This window comes from Hypomesus transpacificus, chromosome 17 (assembly GCF_021917145.1).
Source record: "Hypomesus transpacificus isolate Combined female chromosome 17, fHypTra1, whole genome shotgun sequence".
NCBI classification, from domain to species: Eukaryota; Metazoa; Chordata; class Actinopteri; order Osmeriformes; family Osmeridae; genus Hypomesus; species Hypomesus transpacificus.
In genome coordinates, this window is record NC_061076.1 from 3,771,009 (window position 1) to 3,790,759 (window position 19,751).

Consider the following 19,751-nt stretch of genomic DNA (forward strand, 5'->3'; position numbering starts at 1 on the left):
AAATGCATGATTCTAGGGAGTTTGCGAAATTAATCTGTAGATTAGAGGCATTCTGCTGATGACGACTATTGGATTTAGGCTGCAAGGAAACAAAATACAGTGTTTTTTGGCTACACTTGTCCACTCATCCACTAAAGCCTTCCAGACACAACGTATTCTATGAGGAGTGAACAGCGCCACCTGTCCCCATCAGTCCCTCATGGACAATATTTACATCATAATTTTTTTTTTAAAAATACGTTGCCTAAATGCTTAAAACGATTGCTCTATTTTGTTATAAACTCCCGGCTTACACTCAATTCATTTTCTCTTTTAGAACTGCACTTCTCACAATAATTAAATGAAATCGTTTTTACAAAACAACATTCTGTGCATGTGTGTAAACGGTTGTAAAATATTTACATTTTAATTGCATGGAAACAAAGATGTTAAACATAAATAATCACGAAAGGTTATATATTTTACATGACTGAAACTTAATTAGTTGAACTATAGGATACAGAGTAGGCCCTACGTCTTTTGAAAATGCGACATGGTTGACTGAACACATGAACGGTGTGCTGGGACCAACTTTATCTAATAAATAATCATATAATCTCTGAGTTTTCATGCTAAACTAAATATTGTCCAATCAAAGTAGCTTACATTGCCTATTGTAAACAGATCAGGACATGTTTATATAGGCACAATATTTATTAAGTCTCATATTTTGCCATTACCGTTGACCTTAAGAAATCTCCATGCTATCCAGCTGTGTATTATTACTATAAAGTATGGTCTTCCTTTCTTATCGTTCACTTTTTAAGAATGTAGATGATTCACGCAAGACAGTCTAACCCTGGCTTGGTTAGTAGGCTACTTGCAGTTTAAGTTATTTTTGTTTGTGTTGTGTGGTGTGGTACAAAAAGAGGTGTGGTAGCCTACAATGAAACTTCCAGAAAAGCATTATCATACTCATAATTTGTGTATATGAATAGCTTTTGAAAAGCTATTCAAGCTTGTAAAACACAACAACCAGACATTGGCTCGTGTATGAATCCCATGAAACTCACACAGACAGATGAAATCCCCGCTCAATCGAGGCATTCCTCAAGCTCATGATTGAAAGCAGAACACGCACCTCTAAGATACGGGGCAGCACACCGTGCGCATCTTGCGCATATTTAACGTTCTTGAATACAATACGTTGCAGAGGAGGAAGTTCCGCTCAACAATCTTAGCCCTCAAGCTAGCTAGCAAGCTAGCTTTCCAATGCTAAACTAATTTTGATCCCAACCTAAAACATTTAAAAATGACATAGCTTGCTTTGCCCTACAAATAGATAACTTGACAGTTACGTATGAACTCCACTTATTGTTACTGCTCAATAAGAGAGCTTTACATGGCGTTTTTTTATATTCCGCTCTGATTATAGCTATCTCGTTTGCTTGTTAACCTAGCCAATCCCATACAAAGAAGCAGGTACAGTACATGATCTAAGTTAAGATGAATCGTCCAAAGCCCACAGCACTAAGGCGTCCCAGTGCCGCAAAACCATCAGGTATGTAGCAATCAACTGTTGTAAAGTCTAGACACACATAGTCTAAAACATTGTATCAACTTTGCTAACAATCCATGTTTTATTATGCTTTGTGCGACAGCCCGATCGCATTACTTCTTAGCTGACTTTGGAAAGAATTTAAAGATGTAGTGTTAGATAAATACTCATTTTCTGTAGTGGATAACTATCAATGATGTTGTTACTCTACCAGGGCACCCTCCCCCGGGGGACTTCATAGCACTGGGGTCAAAGAGCCAGGGTGGAGAGTCAAAAGCACCTGCGGTACTTCTGAAGCCATCATCCACCCCCTCTGACCGTAAACGAGAGGCTTCTTCATCGCTCCCCTCCTCCTCTGGCCTGTCCAGCCTTGTGAAGCGCCCCAAATTATCCTCTACCCCTCCCGTAAGTGCTCTGGGGCGACTGGCTGACGTGGTTGCAGTGGACAAGAGAGCTATATCACCCTCTATCAAGGAACCCTCAGTGGTGCCTTTAGAAGGTAAGACACTTAGATTATTATGTTTGTTAACCGGAAATGGTAGAAGTCCCGCCATATTCAACTGTATCTGATTCTCTTTGAACACCGTGCCATTCTTATAGTCCCCCCAGCTGTGCTGCTAGATGAGATCGAAGCAGCAGAATCAGAGGGAAACGACGACCGCATCGAGGGAGTGCTGTGTGGGGCCGTCAAACAACTGAAAATGAACAGAGCCAAGCCTGACATCACACTGTATCTCAGCCTCATGTTTCTGGCTAAAATTAAGCCCAACGTCTTTGCCACGGAAGGCATTATTGAGGTAAGAATTGAGACAAACTATTCGATGTAGTTCCATTCAGTTTCACGGGATGTTCATAACTGTTTTTGTGGACAGGCGTTGTGCAGTCTTCTGCGGCGAGATTCCTCAATCAACTTCAAAGCCAAAGGTAACAGCCTTGTGTCTGTACTCGCCTGCAATCTGCTGATGGCTGCCTATGAGGAGGATGAGAACTGGCCAGAGATCTTTGTCAAAGTGAGCATCTTTTGGGTTTAATTGTGTCAGCTGTCTACAACAATCCAATGAAAACAATCCAAAATCTGTTTAGACTAATTGGAACTTCTTGATGATGATGATAATGATTTTCAGGTGTACATAGAGGACTCTCTGGGGGAGAGAATCTGGGTGGACAGTTCCCACTGTAAGAACTTTGTGGACAACATTCAGACTGCCTTTGGCACCAAGATGCCCCCTAAAAGTATGCTGCTGCAGACAGACACTAGCCGCTCTGCAGGGGATCTCAGTGCAGGTAGGAGTGTGTGGGCCAGCTTGTTCATCTAGACATCCTGCCATGGAAGGCTTCAGCGTGAACTGACGTCTAACTTGTCGTGCTCCAGGCAGCAGTCCTCATCCGTCCACCCCGGATGAGGACGATAGCCAGACTGAGTTGCTGATTGCCGAAGAGAAGCTTAGCCCTGAGGACGATGGTCAAGTTATGCCAAGGTATTGTTTTCTGAAGACGTTGGTCTCTTCTGCCTTGGTTGAGATGATATCGCTTTAAGAAGCATTTTGTCTTTCATTCTCCTCTTTGCCGTGAAACAGGTATGAGGAGTTGGCTGAGAGCGTGGAGGACTATGTGCTGGACGTCCTGAGGGATCAGTTGAACCGCAGGCAGCCCATGGACAACGTCTCCCGGAACCTTCTGCGTTTGCTCACTGCCACCTGTGGCTATAAGGAGGTGCGGCTCATGGCTGTGCAGAGGCTGGAGATGTGGCTGCAGAACCCAAAGGTGAGAGGTGCAACACAGCCACTTTACACAACGCATCCCCCATCAACCATCATACATGGTAGTTGGGAATTGCTCCTCTTCAGCAGATTTCAATTCCTTGCTTATTTCAGATGTTTGTACGCTCTGTTATTCCACAAAATCGTTCTTGTTTAACGGTGCGTTGATGTGTCGGCAGTTGACTCGCCCGGCTCAGGACCTCCTCATGTCGCTGTGTATGAACTGCAACTCTCACGGAGCGGATGACATGGAGGTGATCTCTAACCTGATCAAGATCCGCCTCAAGCCCAAAGTCCTGCTCAATCACTACATGCTCTGTGTCAGGTGCGTAGGCTGTCTTTTCGATCCAGGAAGAAAAAAAGAAAAAAAAATCAAACCGCTGTGCTGTGCTTGCGTTTGGTTTCCAGAGAGCTTCTGAACGCACACAGAGACAACCTCGGCACGATGGTGAAGCTGGTGATCTTTAACGAGCTGTCCAATGCCAGGAACCCCAACAACATGCAGGTTCTCCACACGGTTCTCCAACACAGCCCAGAGCAGGCTCCCAAGGTACGAGAATACCCCATATTAACACCTGGAAATAAACAAGCTCGCCTTATCATGTCTGTGCATTTCTATATCACCTGCCTTCTCTCTGTTCTTGTTTCTCTCCTGGCCCCAGTTTCTTGCCATGGTGTTCCAAGACCTGCTGACTAACAAGGACGATTACCTCCGAGCCTCACGGGCTTTACTGAGGGAGATCGTCAAACAGACCAAGCACGAGATCAACTTCCAGTCCTTCTGTCTGGGCCTGATGCAGGAGAGGAAGGAGGCCACCTATGTAGACTTGGAGTTCAAGGTGAGCAACGTGCAGACTGTTGACGACCAATGCAATCTCAGTTTAAAGTCCTGTTCCAGTGCCTTACCTACAGCTTTTTGAAAGTTGCCGGGTCTTACGTTGTCTGTCTGTCCCACAGGAACGGTTTGTCATCCAGGTGACTGACCTCCTTACAGTGTCCATGATGCTGGGCATCACCGCTCAGGTCAAGGAGGCCGGCGTCGCCTGGGACAAAGGAGAGAAGAAGAGTGCGTGTAAATTGACCTGTCAACCGTCGCTTTACATGTGGACGTTTATTTTCCGGCCAAATTTGAACACCCCAGTTAACACCCCGCTTTGTGTCAGATCTCGAGGTGCTGAGGTCCTTCCAGAACCAGATAGCAGCCATCCAGAGGGATGCTGTGTGGTGGCTTCACACGGTCGTGCCCACTATCAGCAAAACGGGTCCCAAGGACTATGTCCACTGGTACGTAATGGACTAGTACATTGAGCGTTTGTTAGTTGATGAAACACTGTTGGTATGAAATACTGGTTACGTGTCCTTCATGCACTTCTCTTTTCTTCTCTGATTCTCTTCCCTAGCCTTCACAAGGTGCTTTTCACAGAGCAGCCAGAGACTTACTACAAATGGGACAACTGGCCCCCTGAGAGCGACAGGAAGTGAGCGTTTCTACGACAGCGTTTCTCCCTCCCTCTGTTTGTGCCGGTCTTTAATTACACTGTTTCTTTTCTTCGCTAGCTTTTTCCTTCGTCTGTGCTCTGAAGTGCCCCTGCTGGAGGACACATTGATGCGTATCCTGGTCATCGGCCTGTCACGCGAACTGCCCCTGGGCCCCGCTGACGCCATGGAGCTGGCTGACCACCTGGTGAAGAGGGCAGCCGGGGTTCAGTCGGATGGTACGTCTTTGACCCAGACAGGGTCTCGATGCGACCTTCCGTATCGCTCGAGCCGCGTGACATGACGTGACACTGAGTTGACTCGATGTTGTGCTGTAGATCTGGATGTGCTGAAAGTGGAGAGGATCCAGCTTATCGATGCAGTGCTGAACCTGTGTACATATCACCACCCTGAGAACATCCAGCTGCCTGCAGGGTATGTCCAGTGCTTCTCTGTGAATTTTTACCGTTAGGGAAGTCCTGGATTACTACAGTAGCAGAACTAGTAGTTATTCTTCGGAAAGTCAACCAAATTGTTGTTGTAGGTATCAACCTCCAAACCTGGCCATATCTACTCTATATTGGAAGGCGTGGCTTCTACTGCTTGTTGTGGCTGCATTCAATCCTCAGAAGATAGGTATGGCCGATAACCTGCAAGTCTCTGTTAAGTCTTCACATGCAGGATTATACAAATGTGTTTTCAGTACTCTTTACCTGAATATTCCTTTTTGTTTCGTCAGGCTTGGCAGCTTGGGATGGCTATCCCACACTGAAAATGCTAATGGAAATGGTCATGACCAAGTAAGCATGCTTAAACCCACAAGCCTAAACTCAAAATATCAGTTATCAACCCAACAAACGTGTTCTCATCCTTTTCACTTACCCGGACAGTAACTACTCCTATCCTCCCTGCACGGTTGCGGACGAGGAGACCAAGAATGAGATGATCAGCCGGGAGCTGCAGATCTCCCAGAGAGAGAAGCAGGAAATTCTGGCCTTTGAGAGCCACCTGGCAGCAGCTTCCACCAAGCAGACCATCACAGAGAGCAACAGTCTGCTGCTGTGCCAGCTCACCAGTCTGGACCCACAGTAAGAGCCCTGCTTAACTACTCGCATCCTAGCCCCCGGGCACTCCTTCCTTTTGGGTCTGAATGCTAGGTATCTGGCTTGGTATTTCCTGAACAATCAGTCGGATTTCCCGGGAAAGTGTCTTTGATTTTGACTGGACTTGAAGTGGTGTTGTGACTTGCTGAACACGTTTGTGTGTGTGTGTGTTTGTGTGTGTGTCCAGGGGCCCTCCTCGCAGACCTCCTCCCCAGGTCCAGGAACAAGTGAAGACCCTAAACCAGTCCCTGCGTCTGGGCCACCTGCTTTGTCGCAGCCGCAACCCCGACTTCCTGCTCAACATCATCCAGAGACAGGTTAGCATGCGGTGGCACCCTCGCTCAGCACTGGCTCACCAAGTCTCCATCCCCCTGGGCTCGGCGTCTAACCGTTCCTCCCCGGTCATCCTAGGCCTCGTCCCAGTCGATGCCTTGGCTGGCTGACCTGGTGCAGTCCAGTGAAGGGTCCTTGGATGTGCTGCCTGTGCAGTGCCTGTGCGAGTTCCTGCTCCACGATGCTGCAGACGACACCATGCCCATCGAAGACGAGGACGAGGCAGAGAGCAAAGAGCAGAGAGCCAAAAAGCGACAAGTATGAAGGGATATTGTGTCCCCCAAGCCAGATCCATTGCATATTTGAGTGTTTTGTCAGGACAAGTCACCAATGGCTGCGTGTGTCCCCTGCCAGAGGCAGCAGAAACAGAGGCAGCTGCTTGGAAGGCTGCAGGACCTGCTGTTGGGTCCTAAAGCAGATGAGCAGACCACGTGTGAGGTGTTGGACTACTTCCTGCGCAGGCTCAGTTCCTCGCAGGTGGCTTCAAGAGTACTGGCCATGAAGGTATGGTGTCTCACACGCCAGTAAACCACACACACACAACCACACAATGCCTATATGGTATGGGCAGCGGCTAACCGTCCGACGTCGCAGGGCCTGTCTCTGGTGTTGACGGAGGGCGGGCTGAAGGATGGAGAGGAGAGGGACCAGCCCATGGAGGAAGACTCGGCCGACGGTGAGCTGTTGCCAGGTTACCAGTGGCTGCTTCAAGACCTCCCCAAACTGCCGCTGTTTGACAGCGTGCGAGGCATGACGTCCACTGCCCTACAGCAGGTCTGTGTTCACCAGAACAACTCTCAGTAGTGTCATGCCATGAGGCCAGATAATACATAGAATACGAATACCTTAGGTTATGGTTATATACAACATAAGTCACCCAACCAGTTTTCATCACCCTAACCACTTATTTAATGTATTATTGATAATACTCCAACCTCTAGTGGAGGGGGAACAGGCCAGCTGATGGGTGTGTTTGATCTTCCCCAGGCCATACACATGGAGACAGACCCTCAGACCATCAGCGCCTACCTCATCTACCTATCCCAGCATGCCCCGGTGGAGGAGCAGTCATCTCACAACGACCTGGCGCTGGTAACCCATGACTACTGCATGTCCTCAGTCACACGTCCCCCTGTACTTGAGAATGCCTTTATTTAGCAGGCGCTTTTGTCTAAAGCGATGTACAGGGGTGTATTTGAACCTGCCAACCTCTTAAAATGCGTTCAAACGCTCTCACACCACCGAGCTACAGCCGTCCTGTAGCGCTCGTGTCCCGCTCCTGGTGAGACACTGACTGCTGTGTTGCTGTTGTCGTCGTGTCTCAGGATATAGCGCGGCTGATCGTGGAGCGCTCCACTATCATGAACAGTCTGTTCTCCAAGCACTCCTACAGGCCAGAGTCCCACGCTGTGCTCTCCGCCCTGCTCACCATCTTCTCCACCTACATCCGGAGGATGAGGAAGACCAAGGAGGGAGAAGACCTCTACAGCTGGGTAAGGACTCGCGCGGACGTTGGGCCCGTGTCTCTACGTGTCGCTACGTTTGTCGTTCAAGAGTTGTGTGTAGTAACGTGTGTCGGTGTTCTCGACTGCCTCAGTCCGAGTCTCAGGACCAGGTGTTCCTGCGCTGGACCACGGGGGAAACGGCCACCATGCACATCCTGGTGGTGCACGCCATGGTCATCTTGCTGACCTTAGGGCCGGCGAAAGGTATGGAGCGTAGGCGTCAGGGTAGCACTCTCTCCATCAAACTAGTTCTGCTACTACAAACATCTGCTGTCACACTGTGGACGTCGTACTGGAAATGCGCGGCGATGTCGGACGTTGGGGGGTTCACGCATGATCTGTGCTTTTGTTTCAGGGGAGAATGAATTCTACAACCTGCTTGACATCTGGTTCCCTGACAAGAAGCCCCTCCCCACGGCCTTCCTGGTGGACACCTCCGAGGAGGCCCTCCTTCTGCCCGATTGGCTGAAGCTGCGGATGATCCGCTCGGAGGTCGCGCGATTGGTCGATGCAGGTGCGAGTCCCACGATCCCGACGTTGCGGCGTCCGTTTTCTTAAAAGGGGGGCGGGCGATGCATCGGCGATATGAAAAACACGCGCTCGTATAACTGGCGTGTGTTTCCGCAGCGTTGCAAGACCTGGAGCCCCAGCAGCTGCTGCTGTTCGTCCAGTCGTTCGGCATCCCAGTGTCCAGCATGAGCAAGCTGCTGCAGTACCTGGACCAGGCCGTGTCCCACGACCCGCAGGCCCTGGAGCAGAACATCATGGACAAGAGTGAGCCTCCGCTCTACGCTGCCTTCACGTCCCCTCTGCATGGCTACCTCAGGAGGGTTGCTTATAGCTCTGTGTGTCTCCCCCGCAGCGTACATGGCCCAGCTGGTTGAGGTGCAGCGTGAGCGAGGTGCCACCGGGGGGCACACTTTCCACACACTGCTCAGCTCCTCCATTCCCGCTCGGAGAGGTTTGTGGGGGCCACCCCCGGCGTGCGACTCGTACGTTTTGGGTTGTGCCAGTTAACCAGTGACTGTGTTGTCGCCCCTCACAGACAGTGCGGAGGTGAGCCGGGCCAAGGTCACCGTGGAAACCCCTCATAGTTCTGTTAAGATGAGAGCAGCCAATCAGATACCTACAATTGGTCCGGACGATGACCTCACTGGCATACTTGCTCAGGTAGGCGCATTTTTCTCAAGTTTCACGAAAACCCGTCTGAAGTCACTCAATTTGACCGTTACAGACTAGGATTCTCTCTCATAAACTTTGATAAAAAGCCAATATAAAGATCAAAGCATTTCTTTTGTTTTGTTCACCACATTGCCCTTGTAAATCACACTGTAATTGATTCTGTCTGCTAACAGAGCTGTGTGGTGGGGTAGTGTAGTCTGCAGACCTTCTGTGTGACTCATCTGTTTTCCCCTCTCCACAGATGTTCCCCCTGAAGGTGGACCCCCGCTGGCCCGGCCCGCCGCCTCGCCAGCTCTCCCTGGGGCTGCAGCAGGCCCTGGCACAGGAGCTGATGCGCACCAGGCAGGGGCAGCCCCAGCTGGGCGGTGTGGCGGTCCGTCTCCTGCAGGCTCTCGCTACCTTGCTCAGCTCTGCCCACGCGGGGCCCCTGGTGTTGGCCATGCACCGCAGCCACACCCTCTCCTGCCCGCTGCTGCGCCAGCTTCACCTCTACCAGGTCGGTGCAACCAGGCAGTGCTAGCTTCTACTAGATCTGTCTGTCGATTGTGGCATTTTTGGACTTGTTTTTATTCTCCTTGTCTCTCTCCTTGTGATCTCCCCCCCCCCCCCTCCCCCCCAGCGGCTGGTCACCCAGGACGTGACCTTCTCCTCGCTCTTCTTCAAAGCCATCATCGAGATGCTGACCTGGCTGGAGAACCCCTCTGTGGAGGCGGGGCCAATGCAGACCCTGGTCAAGTCCTTCGCTGGACAGTTCTCTCACAAACATCGGCTCAGCGATGGTGGGCACCTATCGCCTCAGTCCGACATCCGGCTACTACCGCTCCACTGTCGCTATGGCGTTTTTTCAAGTCGCGATAACTGCGTGTCTCTGCTCTGCAGTTCGCACAGGTTTCCTGCACCTGGACAAGGACCTGGCCTACAGACGGGACTCTGAGGTGGCAGTCAGAGCCATCATCGCCTCCCTGAGGGCAGGGGAGTGGTGTAACGCAGAGCCTGAACTCATAGGCAAAGGTAGATCAGTGGGTGTTGGGCTATGTGTTATTTGAAAATGTCTGTTCAGTTTGGAAATGAAACCCATCACGGCTCTGTGGAAATGTTATCCCCTTGTTGTTGCCGTGTTGAAAGGCACGGACGGTGTTTCGCAATAGCACCAGACCTGTTTTTAGGCCCCCATGTCAGTTTTTGTTCTTTTTTCTCGATTTTGTTTATCTTTGAAGAACGTTCCTTCCTTTAAACCCAACCAATCTCCAGAGTGAGGTCTGGCCACTCTGACCTTGTTTATGTCCAATGTTCTCAAGTTCCCATCAAAAACGATGAAAGATGTCGCAACAGTCATCTGGTTGTGGCAAAGCTTGTGACTTAGGTTACACAAAAAATGTGATAATGGTAGTCTGTATTTTTGGTGTGTGGGTTTGGCTTTCCTTGCTCCCATGAGTCTTTGTTTTTCCATTTAAATCACGAGATTTTTCCTTCACCCAATCGCCTGCTGTCTTCGGTGTTTGTTTTGGAACTGCCAAGTATTCCACCGTATCCCCTTGAAATAGCCCCACTACCCCCTCTGACGATCACCGAGACATGCTGTTTGTTCTGCCAGTGTTACAGGGGCTGCTGGAGGTGAAGTCTCTGTACTTGGAGGAGCTGTTGTCCCTGTTAATGACCGTCGGAACACAAACGGGAACAGCGGGCCCTGTTACCATGGTGATATCTCTGCTCCTCCAAGGGAGCGAGGAGCAGGCCGTGAAAATGGAGGCGGATTCTAGAATGTGAGCAAAGCGCCTCTACGCTCCCCTGGAGACATAGAGCTGGCATAGATTTGATCATAGACCTGTCATGTGCATCAAATTACCTTTTATTTGTGCAACCTTTTTTTTAAAACAAGTATGGACTCTTTGGTCCGTATGGTTCTTTTGAAACTGAGTGTCTCTCCAGAGAATCCTGTGGACACCAGTCGTGTGTTTAATGCTGTGTATCTCCTCCCCAGCCGCTCAGAGACAAAGACGGGGTCTTGCTCAGGTCTGCTGGTTGATTGGCTGGAACACCTTGACCCGGAGGTGACCTCAGTGTGTCCTGACCTTCAGCAGAAGCTACTCTTTGCTCTCAACAAGGTGAACCTCAGCTGTCATTGTTTGTCGCTTGCTTGCTCTGTGGTAACGCTAACCCTAATCAGTGTGGCGTTATCATTTTCATAACTCCTTTGTTTGAAATCGAGTGGTCCGGCTCATCGTGTCCCTCTGGGTGTTGTCTTGCAGGCGAGAGGAACCCCCTCCTACAGGCCCTACCTTCTGGCTCTGCTGACTCACCAGTCCAATTGGACCACTCTCCACCAGTGCATTAGTGCTCTCCTCGGCAAGCCCAAAGACCAGAGGTGGGACATGCAGTTCACCCCAACACCCCCCTATGGAAACGTGTTAGCACAGGGTGGACTGAATAGCATTCTAGATGTTTCTAATAGCCCGATGCGTTGTTCTGCCTCAGACTTGACCCCTCCTCGGCCCTGGACTTCCTGTGGGCCTGCAGCCACATCCCTCGTATCTGGCAGGGCCGCGACCAGAAGACTCCGCAGGTATGGCAAGTCAGGTGGCTGAGCGGTTAGGGAATCAGGCTGGTAATCAGAAGGTTCCTGGTTCGATTCCCGTCCGTGACAAATGACGTTGTGTCCTTGGGCAAGGCACTTCACCCTACTTGCCCAAGGGGAATCAATGTCCCTGTACTTACTGTAAATCGCTCTTGATAAATGAGTAAATATAAATGTATGGCAGGTAAACCACACTGCTCCGCCTGGCCTCAAGTCCCATTTAAACTAACGTAGAATAGTTTATATTATATATTAATAGTAAGGAAACCCCATCGCTTCCTCCCAAAACCCCAAACTTCCCCCTTTCCCTTCCCCCCCCCCCCCCCCCCCCGCAGAAGCGGACAGAGAAGTTTGTCCTGCGCCTGAGCCCCGAGGAGCTCATCAGCCTGGTGGACCTGATCCTGTCCGAGTCCGAGCTGGACAGCCGCGACTCGCCCCAGGGCCGCGGCACGCTGGACCAGGCCTCCTGCTCCCTCATCCAGGCCCGCCTGCCCCTGCTGCACTCCTGCTGCCAGGACCTGGAGGATGTCAAGAAGGTCTCCCAGTACCTCATCAACTACTCCAAGAAATGGGGAGACAGGTATGGAGCAGAGGGGCTGTCAGAGAACGAGGCTGCTGCTGTTTTGTCAGTTCATGCGTCTGCCCCCCTCTTCTTTTCTGTCTGTGCATCTGTCCCCCTCTCTTCTGGATCCCATCACTTCCTAGACCAACTGAGAAAAATATGTATATTTTTGTCCCATGAAATTCCCCCAAGTGCCCACAGGTCATGGAGTTAAACATCGTTTTTTTTCTTCTTCTCTCTTTCCAATTAGCCCACGTATTGAACTTGGTCTTTGGCCTCTAAAAGGAATGTACTGATAAACTCGGGGCATATCACACTAGATTCTCCCACATGGAGCAGATGAAATTTTTCAGACTGAACGGTCTCTGTCAAGCACAATGCCGTGGACCAGGGAAAACTCGATAATTAGGTCTATTGGTGTGAAATTAAAACCAGCAGAAGTCGTCTGTGCTGTGATCTCTTTAAAAGCTCAATGTATTATAATGAAGCCAAGAGGATTAAGGCTGAAGCTCTAAACTTCCCTGTGTTGTGAATTCCTGCTTCGACTTAGCTGTCAGAGATCAGGGTGCAACTCTTTGTGGCGGCAAAACCTTCTTTCATGAATATGTCTCTGGTTATTAAACTACTTTAATGAGGAAACTTTGGCCAAGGTCAAGTGAAATTAGCTTCCGAATTACAATATTTTAAGTACAGCTAAGCTGTCTGGTAAAATTGTTGGTAGTAAAAACATTGTTTGCTAAAACCGTCCTACAAAGTAGATGGACTGGCCTTGTATAGGATAAACATGTGCTTGTTGTATGCATGGGATTCTCTTTACAGCAACCTCTTTTAGGCTCATAGGCAGATAAGCTGGTGTTTACGCCACGATTACATATCGACTGTTGAAAAAGCAGTTTTGAGTCTTGACTCTCTTGGTCAAGGTCATTCTTCTCTACCAAATATCCTCCTGCCAATACGGATCAACTTAAACCTTTTAAATCGGTAGATGGCGCACCATCTAGTATTCCCTCATCGACCGTATAGTGTGCCCCTTCTCCTTCACTGGGACTGAAACGAATAGAGATGAACATCTCTCCTGTTAAACTTCTCTTGTGTTGGCAGTGTGATGAGTAAGCGCTGTCAGAATCTCCTGCTCCAGATTTACCTGCACTTCCCTGAGGTCATCCAGCACGTCACCCTGCCCGAAGCCACCCTGAGCAGCGAGGGGGCTGCGGACGGAAGCACCTGCAAGGTACAGCTCCGATTGGCGTCACGCTTCCCGGGGGGGCACCCGTTTCACCTTCCAGCCATGCAGTGTTAATGTAGGTAAGGTGATGGACATCTTTTATAATGACTGCCTGTTCATTTGCTGCTTTTCAGATGGACATCCTGGTCCATCGCCTGGTTACGTTACTGTCCGATACGGGAGACTCCAAGTCGGCCGAGAACAGCATGTCGGATGCTAACCTAGCTTGTAGGAAGCTGGCTGTGTCCCACCCAGTCCTCCTCCTAAGGTGAGGATTGTTCAGGAAACGGTTCATGTAATCACGAATGATGAATTGGATTCCGTTTTTCTGTGTGTGTGATATTGATGTAACAGAGGTTTTGAGGACAGCTTGTGTCTCGCTGGTAACTCTCTGTCTGTGCTTGTTTCCAGACACCTGCCCATGGTCGCAGGACTGTTACATGGACGCATCCACCTCAACTTCCAGGAGTTCCGGCAGCAGAACCACCTGGCCTTCTTCCTCAACGTGCTGGCCATCCTCGAGCTGCTGCAGCCGCTGGTGTTCCACAGCGACCACCAGAGGGCGCTGCAGGACTGTCTGCTCTCCTTCATGAAGGTTCTTCAGGTGAGGCACAGCCTGTTAGCTCCATGGTGACGACAAATACACCGAGCTACCTTCATGGTTAAGGACGGTGTTTATCCGATGTTTGTTCAAGCTTTTCGGTATGTTTCGCATTGCAGAAGAGGATGCTTACCTGTTATTTGGTTGTCACATGGCCCAATATGCCTTTTGTATTGTTTCCTTGACACCATCCATCTTTTAGTTCTGAAATCATACATTTCATCCTTTGTCTCCTTTACAGAATTTCTTGCGAACTCGCTCACCACTGGTTTTCCTCAATAAGTTTGTGCAATTCATCCAGAAGTACATCATCCATAACGGGGCTGCAGCTATCCCCTACCTACAGAAGCACTCTGATATCCTGCAGTAAGTCGAATAGCTGAGTAAAAATACAGAAATACACATGTCTATTCAAATGTACGTGGCAAAAAGTAGTGGCATCATAAACAAAGTATTTTTCTTCCCAGCTGAAGTGTGTTAAGTATTGTGGTTTGTTCCTGTGTGTCCCACCAGGGGTCTCTCCTCAGAGAACCCAGAGCTGGGTCAGCTTAAGTCCCTGCTGGCCGGGCTCACTCTGCCTGTGAAGGCAGGCTCTTCTGAGGTCTCTGAGGAGGACAGAGAGGGTAAGACCAAGCCCCAGAACCAAACCCACAACCTTCCAGTGCTGACGACAACACCTCGTCAGTGGTGTTCTTGAAAGATACGATCCTTACACAACATCATCTGTCCTTGAATAGAAATAGAAATCTAGACATTTTCACCATTAGCCTTGTCAATGGAAATAGATGGTTGGGTAGGTATATTAGTGGTTTGTGACTTGATCAGATTTTTCTTCTTCAGATGATTCCTCAGCGGGGTCGCTGCCCATGGTCAGTATATCGGCCTCTTCTCCTGTGACTGCTGCTGACATGACCATGTGTCTGAAGAAGATCTCCAGAGGAGAAGCAGTGGAAGGTAGGTAACCGTCAGTCACAACAGACGGTTCAACCAATTAAAAACAAGGTTTTGATCACCGTTCCGTCACTTGTCTCCTCCTACTTCGTGTTGCAGACATGCTGGAAGTTCTGGCCGAGGTGGACGAGAAGTCCAAGCGGAGCCCGGAGATCATCCAGTACTTTGCTGTAAGTCACGTGGACACATTTGTAACAAGTAAATTAATAAAAACCTTTCATTGTAAGTACAGGCAACGAACTGTGTGTTAAAATGTCCTGCGTTGTCTCGTCCTCAGAACGACCTCCAGAGACTGATGAGTTCCTCTGAAGAGCTGTGTCGTAACATGGCCTTCAGCCTGGCCCTGCGCTGCATCCAGAACAACCCCCGGTAAGAACGCCCTAACGCCAGACCAAGCACTTCACCCTTCACCGTGGTGTTGAGCCAAAGAGTGAAGTGCTTATGTCTTGTCTGATAAGATAAGAGTCCACAAAATGTATGTTGTCCTTGAGCAACATTTGTCTGTTTCGTTGGAATAGCATGGCAGCAGACTTCCTTCCTACCTTCATGTACTGTATGGGCAGCGGGAACTTTGATGTGGTACAGACAGCCTTGAGAAACCTTCCAGAATTCGTGCTGCTCTGTCAAGGTGAGTGTTTCTCTGACTGCTCGTTCTTTCGACCATACTTCTTTACATGCTCTAGGCTCCTGTCTTTGTGTGTGAACAGATTAAAGACGGAAGTGATCATGGCCAAGTCACATGTTTTTGTGTGTTTTGACTATGCTTTTTTCCTCCAGAGCATGCAGACATCTTGCTCCACAAGGCCTTCCTGGTGGGGGTCTATGGACAGATTGATACCAGTTCTATGATCTCTGAGTCCATGAAGGTCCTTCACATGGATGCAACAACATAAAAACCTAACAACACGGAGACAAATACATCACAAAATACCAAGACTGGAGCTGTTACTGCTACTGCAGTGTTACATGTATGCTTTGTTGTATGACTCATGTTTTACTGCTTGGTGCGACATCCCATGCTCTTTTCATTTAATCAACATTGTATATGCAAGATACGTGTTGAATTTAGATTGGCCTCATGTGCTTTCATATGATTAAAAATCTTCAGGTTCTGCTTTCTACTTGTTTAGAAGTTCGGCTAGTAATCACTGTAGTGTATTTTGAATAAAAAATATTTTCAAAGTGAATTTAGGAAGGACAAGGCATCCCTAGAAGTTCTCACTTTTGCCAATTATCTACACCAAACATGGTGAACCAATTTTGTATGGCAGTAAATTGTATCGAATAAGCTTTCAGAATCCGGTAGACCTAATTATTGTTTTTCATATCAATATTTCACCACATTTTAACAAGAGGAACCGAGAACCTGTTAATAGAACAAGGCTTGTTGCCCTTTCATTTCGTTCCAGTCGTTCCTGAATCCTGATAAAGCTGGGAACAGCTGTCATACGTGTTCTCTCTTTTCACTGAGCTGTAGCAGACAAATTAAAGGCATGCTGCAAATGCTGTGATGGAAACCAATTTGCCATGAAAGTGTGTTATTTTGCCCAGTGCCACTGACTTCATCGGAAAACCTCTTGATGGAGTCAGAGTGGGTAGGGGTAACGACATGCAGGCATGCAGGTAACCCAGGGAAGTGTCCTGTCCCATTTATGGGAAATTAACCGAGGCCGTAATTGTTCAATCACTAAGACCAAAGGGCCCCTTTGAAGGCTGTATGCGGGCAGGCTGTTTGGCCCAATACTGGAACTGACTTTACTGGTATTGCATTACATGTGGGGACATGGAGAGGAAGCTCTTGTATGTTGAGAGGAGGGTCATGTGTCAGGGTGAGGCATGCCCGCACCAGTGGGTCAGGGAAAACAGGGCTCCATCAGGACTGTCGGGTACTCACCACGCTGCTCACTCAGGACCGATGAAAGCGGCCTCCCTCAGTGAGGTCCATGCATCTCCAGTGATCTGCGTCCCACTCTCCTTTTAAGATGTCATAATTGATTTGAAGCTAGGGGAAGGAATTTCTCAAGCTATTTTTTTTTGTTGCCCACATTTCACACACACAAATAGATCCCATTCACTGTTCTAGACCTACCTGTCCACGCTGTCCTCCCGCCGCTTTTTGGGACGGATGTGTTCCTCGCACCTGTAAGGTGTCTTTTAACTCACTGCATCAAGAGTACAATGTTCTGTTTGTGGTTGTCCGTCAGCCTGCAACAGATGCTTCTAATAGCTGCCTGGGCTCTTGGTGAGGCGCCAGCATACCATTGGCTGGTGGGCAGTGATGTGGAACAGAGATGAGTGACAGGTAGCGAAGATGAGGAGGGAGAAGGCGGGGCTGTCATTGAGTTGCCCTGATGAGCCACTGACATACTAACAACCTCTGTTGTTATTCATCACGCTAGCCTTACACCCTAATGCAGGTGCCTGTCTCTCGGTGCAGTTTAGCTTGATGAGATGTCTCGTGTCATTTGTCCTCGCAGCACGATTGTAGTTTTCTTGTTATCAGTATGCGTGTTGATGAGAATCAGGAAAACGTTTATCCTATAGCCGAGATATGTGCTAGTGCATGAAGCGGAGGGTGGTGGTGTCCTGGTGTCTCACTCAACTCTGGGAGGGGCCCTGATGTGCTGCTACCTGCCCAGGCACACCTGTCTGCCTGGGCGTCTTCCTCTCAGTGGCAGCTTCCCCTCAGATCATCTCCCCTTCCTCCACGCATGAATTGCACTTGGCCGGCGTGGAACAAAAATGTGGACTGGATCTCGCCTCTCTTTTCCCCGACACTTTGAAGTCTGAAGTGTGATTGCTCTTGGATTGTCGCTGCTTTCCCTTGAAGGTTTTGACATGAAAAGCAGGCTCTGCTCTCAGGTTTATCCTCTGGCCAGTGATCCAGGACTAAACCAATCAGCCTCCTCACTGTGGGATCCTGTTACCAGAGAGAGTGATTCTACAAGCATGGGGGCTTCCTCAGCTAGGAAACAACCAGCCCTTTGTCTTCTCTATGTCACGAACACATTAAACTGAAGGTAATTCAATTGTGTCAATTGGTACTATTGGATTCAAAGTAAGTATTGGTTAATGTAAGAAAATACCCCCTGGAAGCAAGTAGTGATCAGACATTCTTCATCTGATTGTTCAGATGTGAAGTGAGATTGTTGACTTTTCTGATAAATTATGAAGAAAAATGAACTCAGTAATTTCAGCTCAGATTAACCCTATCTGATGAGCGTGATGATGTGACATGTCATTAATCGCAGAAGCACAAGTGACAACCCTTAAGCTTTACGTCTGTCTCATTAAATATTGATCTTATCAGTGTTCCTTTTTATTCCAGACCGCAAATTATACCCGACAGATTTACTTTCCCATGACACTGTAACTAACAATAATCATCCATCTTCACATGACATGTGGCGGAACCTCTGTTTTATGAGCTTAAGTGCCATTCTAATGGATGATTATTAATTATATTGTGCATTGTTCAACAGTCTATGTCATCTAAGGTCCGGTTCGAACACATTCATGCTTTCATGTGATATACGAGACTGTTTCAAAAGTCCTTCAAGAAAAAATACAACAATTTGACACTATTATACGGTTGCCTATGACCTATACAAACCATTACCAATCAAACGGTGTCAAAGGAATCTCAATCTGAAAAGGCAGTCCACAATGTTTCTTGTCCACTTTCTTAAGATTTCTTTTGCTCTCTTTTTACTTCTTAATCAGATGGATACACGCTTAGACAAGTCCTTTTCAAACTAAAACCACTAATGGAAAATGGGCACATCGTAGGTGGGTTTTCTAAACCCATGGAGTTTTGTCCCTTCTGTTAAAGGCTGGCTAATGACACTATGATTGTTGTTTAAGCCTTTTGTGGATTTCAGATTCTGTCATGTGATCCAGGGAACTAGGAATACCTGAGAGGCTCATAGAGACGGGTGTTAACCACTGCTATTGTTGTCCTAATGCCCCCTTCAATTACCCAGCAGCTCATTTGTTCACAAGTCCCTAACCGATGCCTGACACCCCCCCACTGGTTTTTCACCAATTTCTTCCATGATTATCTGGATCAATGGGCATTAGCAGCATCAGGGACAAACCAAACACAGCAGGAGGGGGATCTACTTTTAGACGTGCCAGAAATCCCTCTGTTTACCTGTGTGCCAGGGACCAGAGGAGATGGCCATTCAGTCAGCTACCCTACCGCACACAGTGTTTGTTTAGCCACCACTCAAACTAGACACTTTTAATCTATTATGCCTTTTTGTTGGGATTAGCGAAGCCAGGAAATGACAGGGACTGCCAGAATATAGATACCCCCTTGTTATACACACACACACACACACAAACACACATGCATAGATTCTGCACAGATATTTTCATGTTTGCATATTGACCTCTTCATTATCTGTGCACAGGCTTATCTTTTGTGTTTGGACAGGTGCAGATGAAAGCGCTACAGGTGAGACAGGTTCTTTCTTCATTGGTTTTGTGTGGAACGACTAACCAGTGATTCATTCCGGCCTGGTGTTTGGAGCTTGGCTGAAACCAGCTGTCTCCGGCAAAGGTCTTGGTCTGATCAAAGCCGGTTTGACTCACCATTTAGCTGTGAAAATGATGACAGTGCTGTACTTTTGCCTCCGTCTGATCCGAAAAGCAGCTAGACAGATGTGTTGTCAAGCAATATGTATTTCCGTATTAATTGACACACCTGTGTTACATTCACATAGAGGGTGCTCATGATGAACCATCAGAGATCATTCAACACCCACCCACAGCTGGGTCCCTTGAGAAAGGTGTGGATTAAGTTTCTCATGAATTTTCACAAGTATAGTGTGTCTAGAAGTAAAGACTCTGTTAATCACATTTGTACATCAAAACCGATGTATGAGGTTTTCACTGTAAATGTGCTACTATAACAAAGTTTGCTCTCCACAGTTTGTT

The 19,751-nt window shown here is 48.3% G+C and overlaps 1 protein-coding gene across 2 annotated transcripts; it reads left to right on the top strand.

Moving 5' to 3' along the window:
• The first annotated feature begins 1,188 nt into the window (after nt 1–1,188).
• On the top strand, nt 1,189–16,331 carry ints1 (integrator complex subunit 1). 2 transcript variants are annotated; one of them, XM_047038229.1, is made up of 47 exons: nt 1,189–1,540; nt 1,752–2,036; nt 2,138–2,334; nt 2,410–2,547; nt 2,662–2,821; nt 2,910–3,015; nt 3,115–3,301; nt 3,477–3,622; nt 3,706–3,847; nt 3,960–4,136; nt 4,255–4,369; nt 4,461–4,581; nt 4,698–4,775; nt 4,855–5,012; nt 5,112–5,208; nt 5,318–5,409; nt 5,513–5,573; nt 5,664–5,861; nt 6,064–6,193; nt 6,288–6,467; nt 6,564–6,713; nt 6,804–6,983; nt 7,197–7,301; nt 7,535–7,702; nt 7,807–7,918; nt 8,070–8,228; nt 8,342–8,488; nt 8,577–8,675; nt 8,760–8,884; nt 9,138–9,392; nt 9,516–9,675; nt 9,776–9,907; nt 10,491–10,659; nt 10,878–11,001; nt 11,146–11,261; nt 11,372–11,459; nt 11,807–12,051; nt 13,135–13,264; nt 13,393–13,526; nt 13,670–13,862; nt 14,101–14,225; nt 14,373–14,482; nt 14,700–14,813; nt 14,910–14,980; nt 15,088–15,179; nt 15,329–15,438; nt 15,588–16,331. In XM_047038229.1, the coding sequence occupies exons 1-47, from the start codon at nt 1,486–1,488 to the stop codon at nt 15,701–15,703; spliced, it is 6,552 nt and encodes a 2,183-aa protein (XP_046894185.1). In that variant the 5' UTR covers nt 1,189–1,485; the 3' UTR covers nt 15,704–16,331. The 2 variants fall into 2 exon arrangements, with proteins under 2 accessions (XP_046894185.1, XP_046894186.1); XM_047038230.1 differs by having other exon boundaries at nt 4,255–4,363.
• The last annotated feature ends 3,420 nt before the right edge of the window (nt 16,332–19,751 follow it).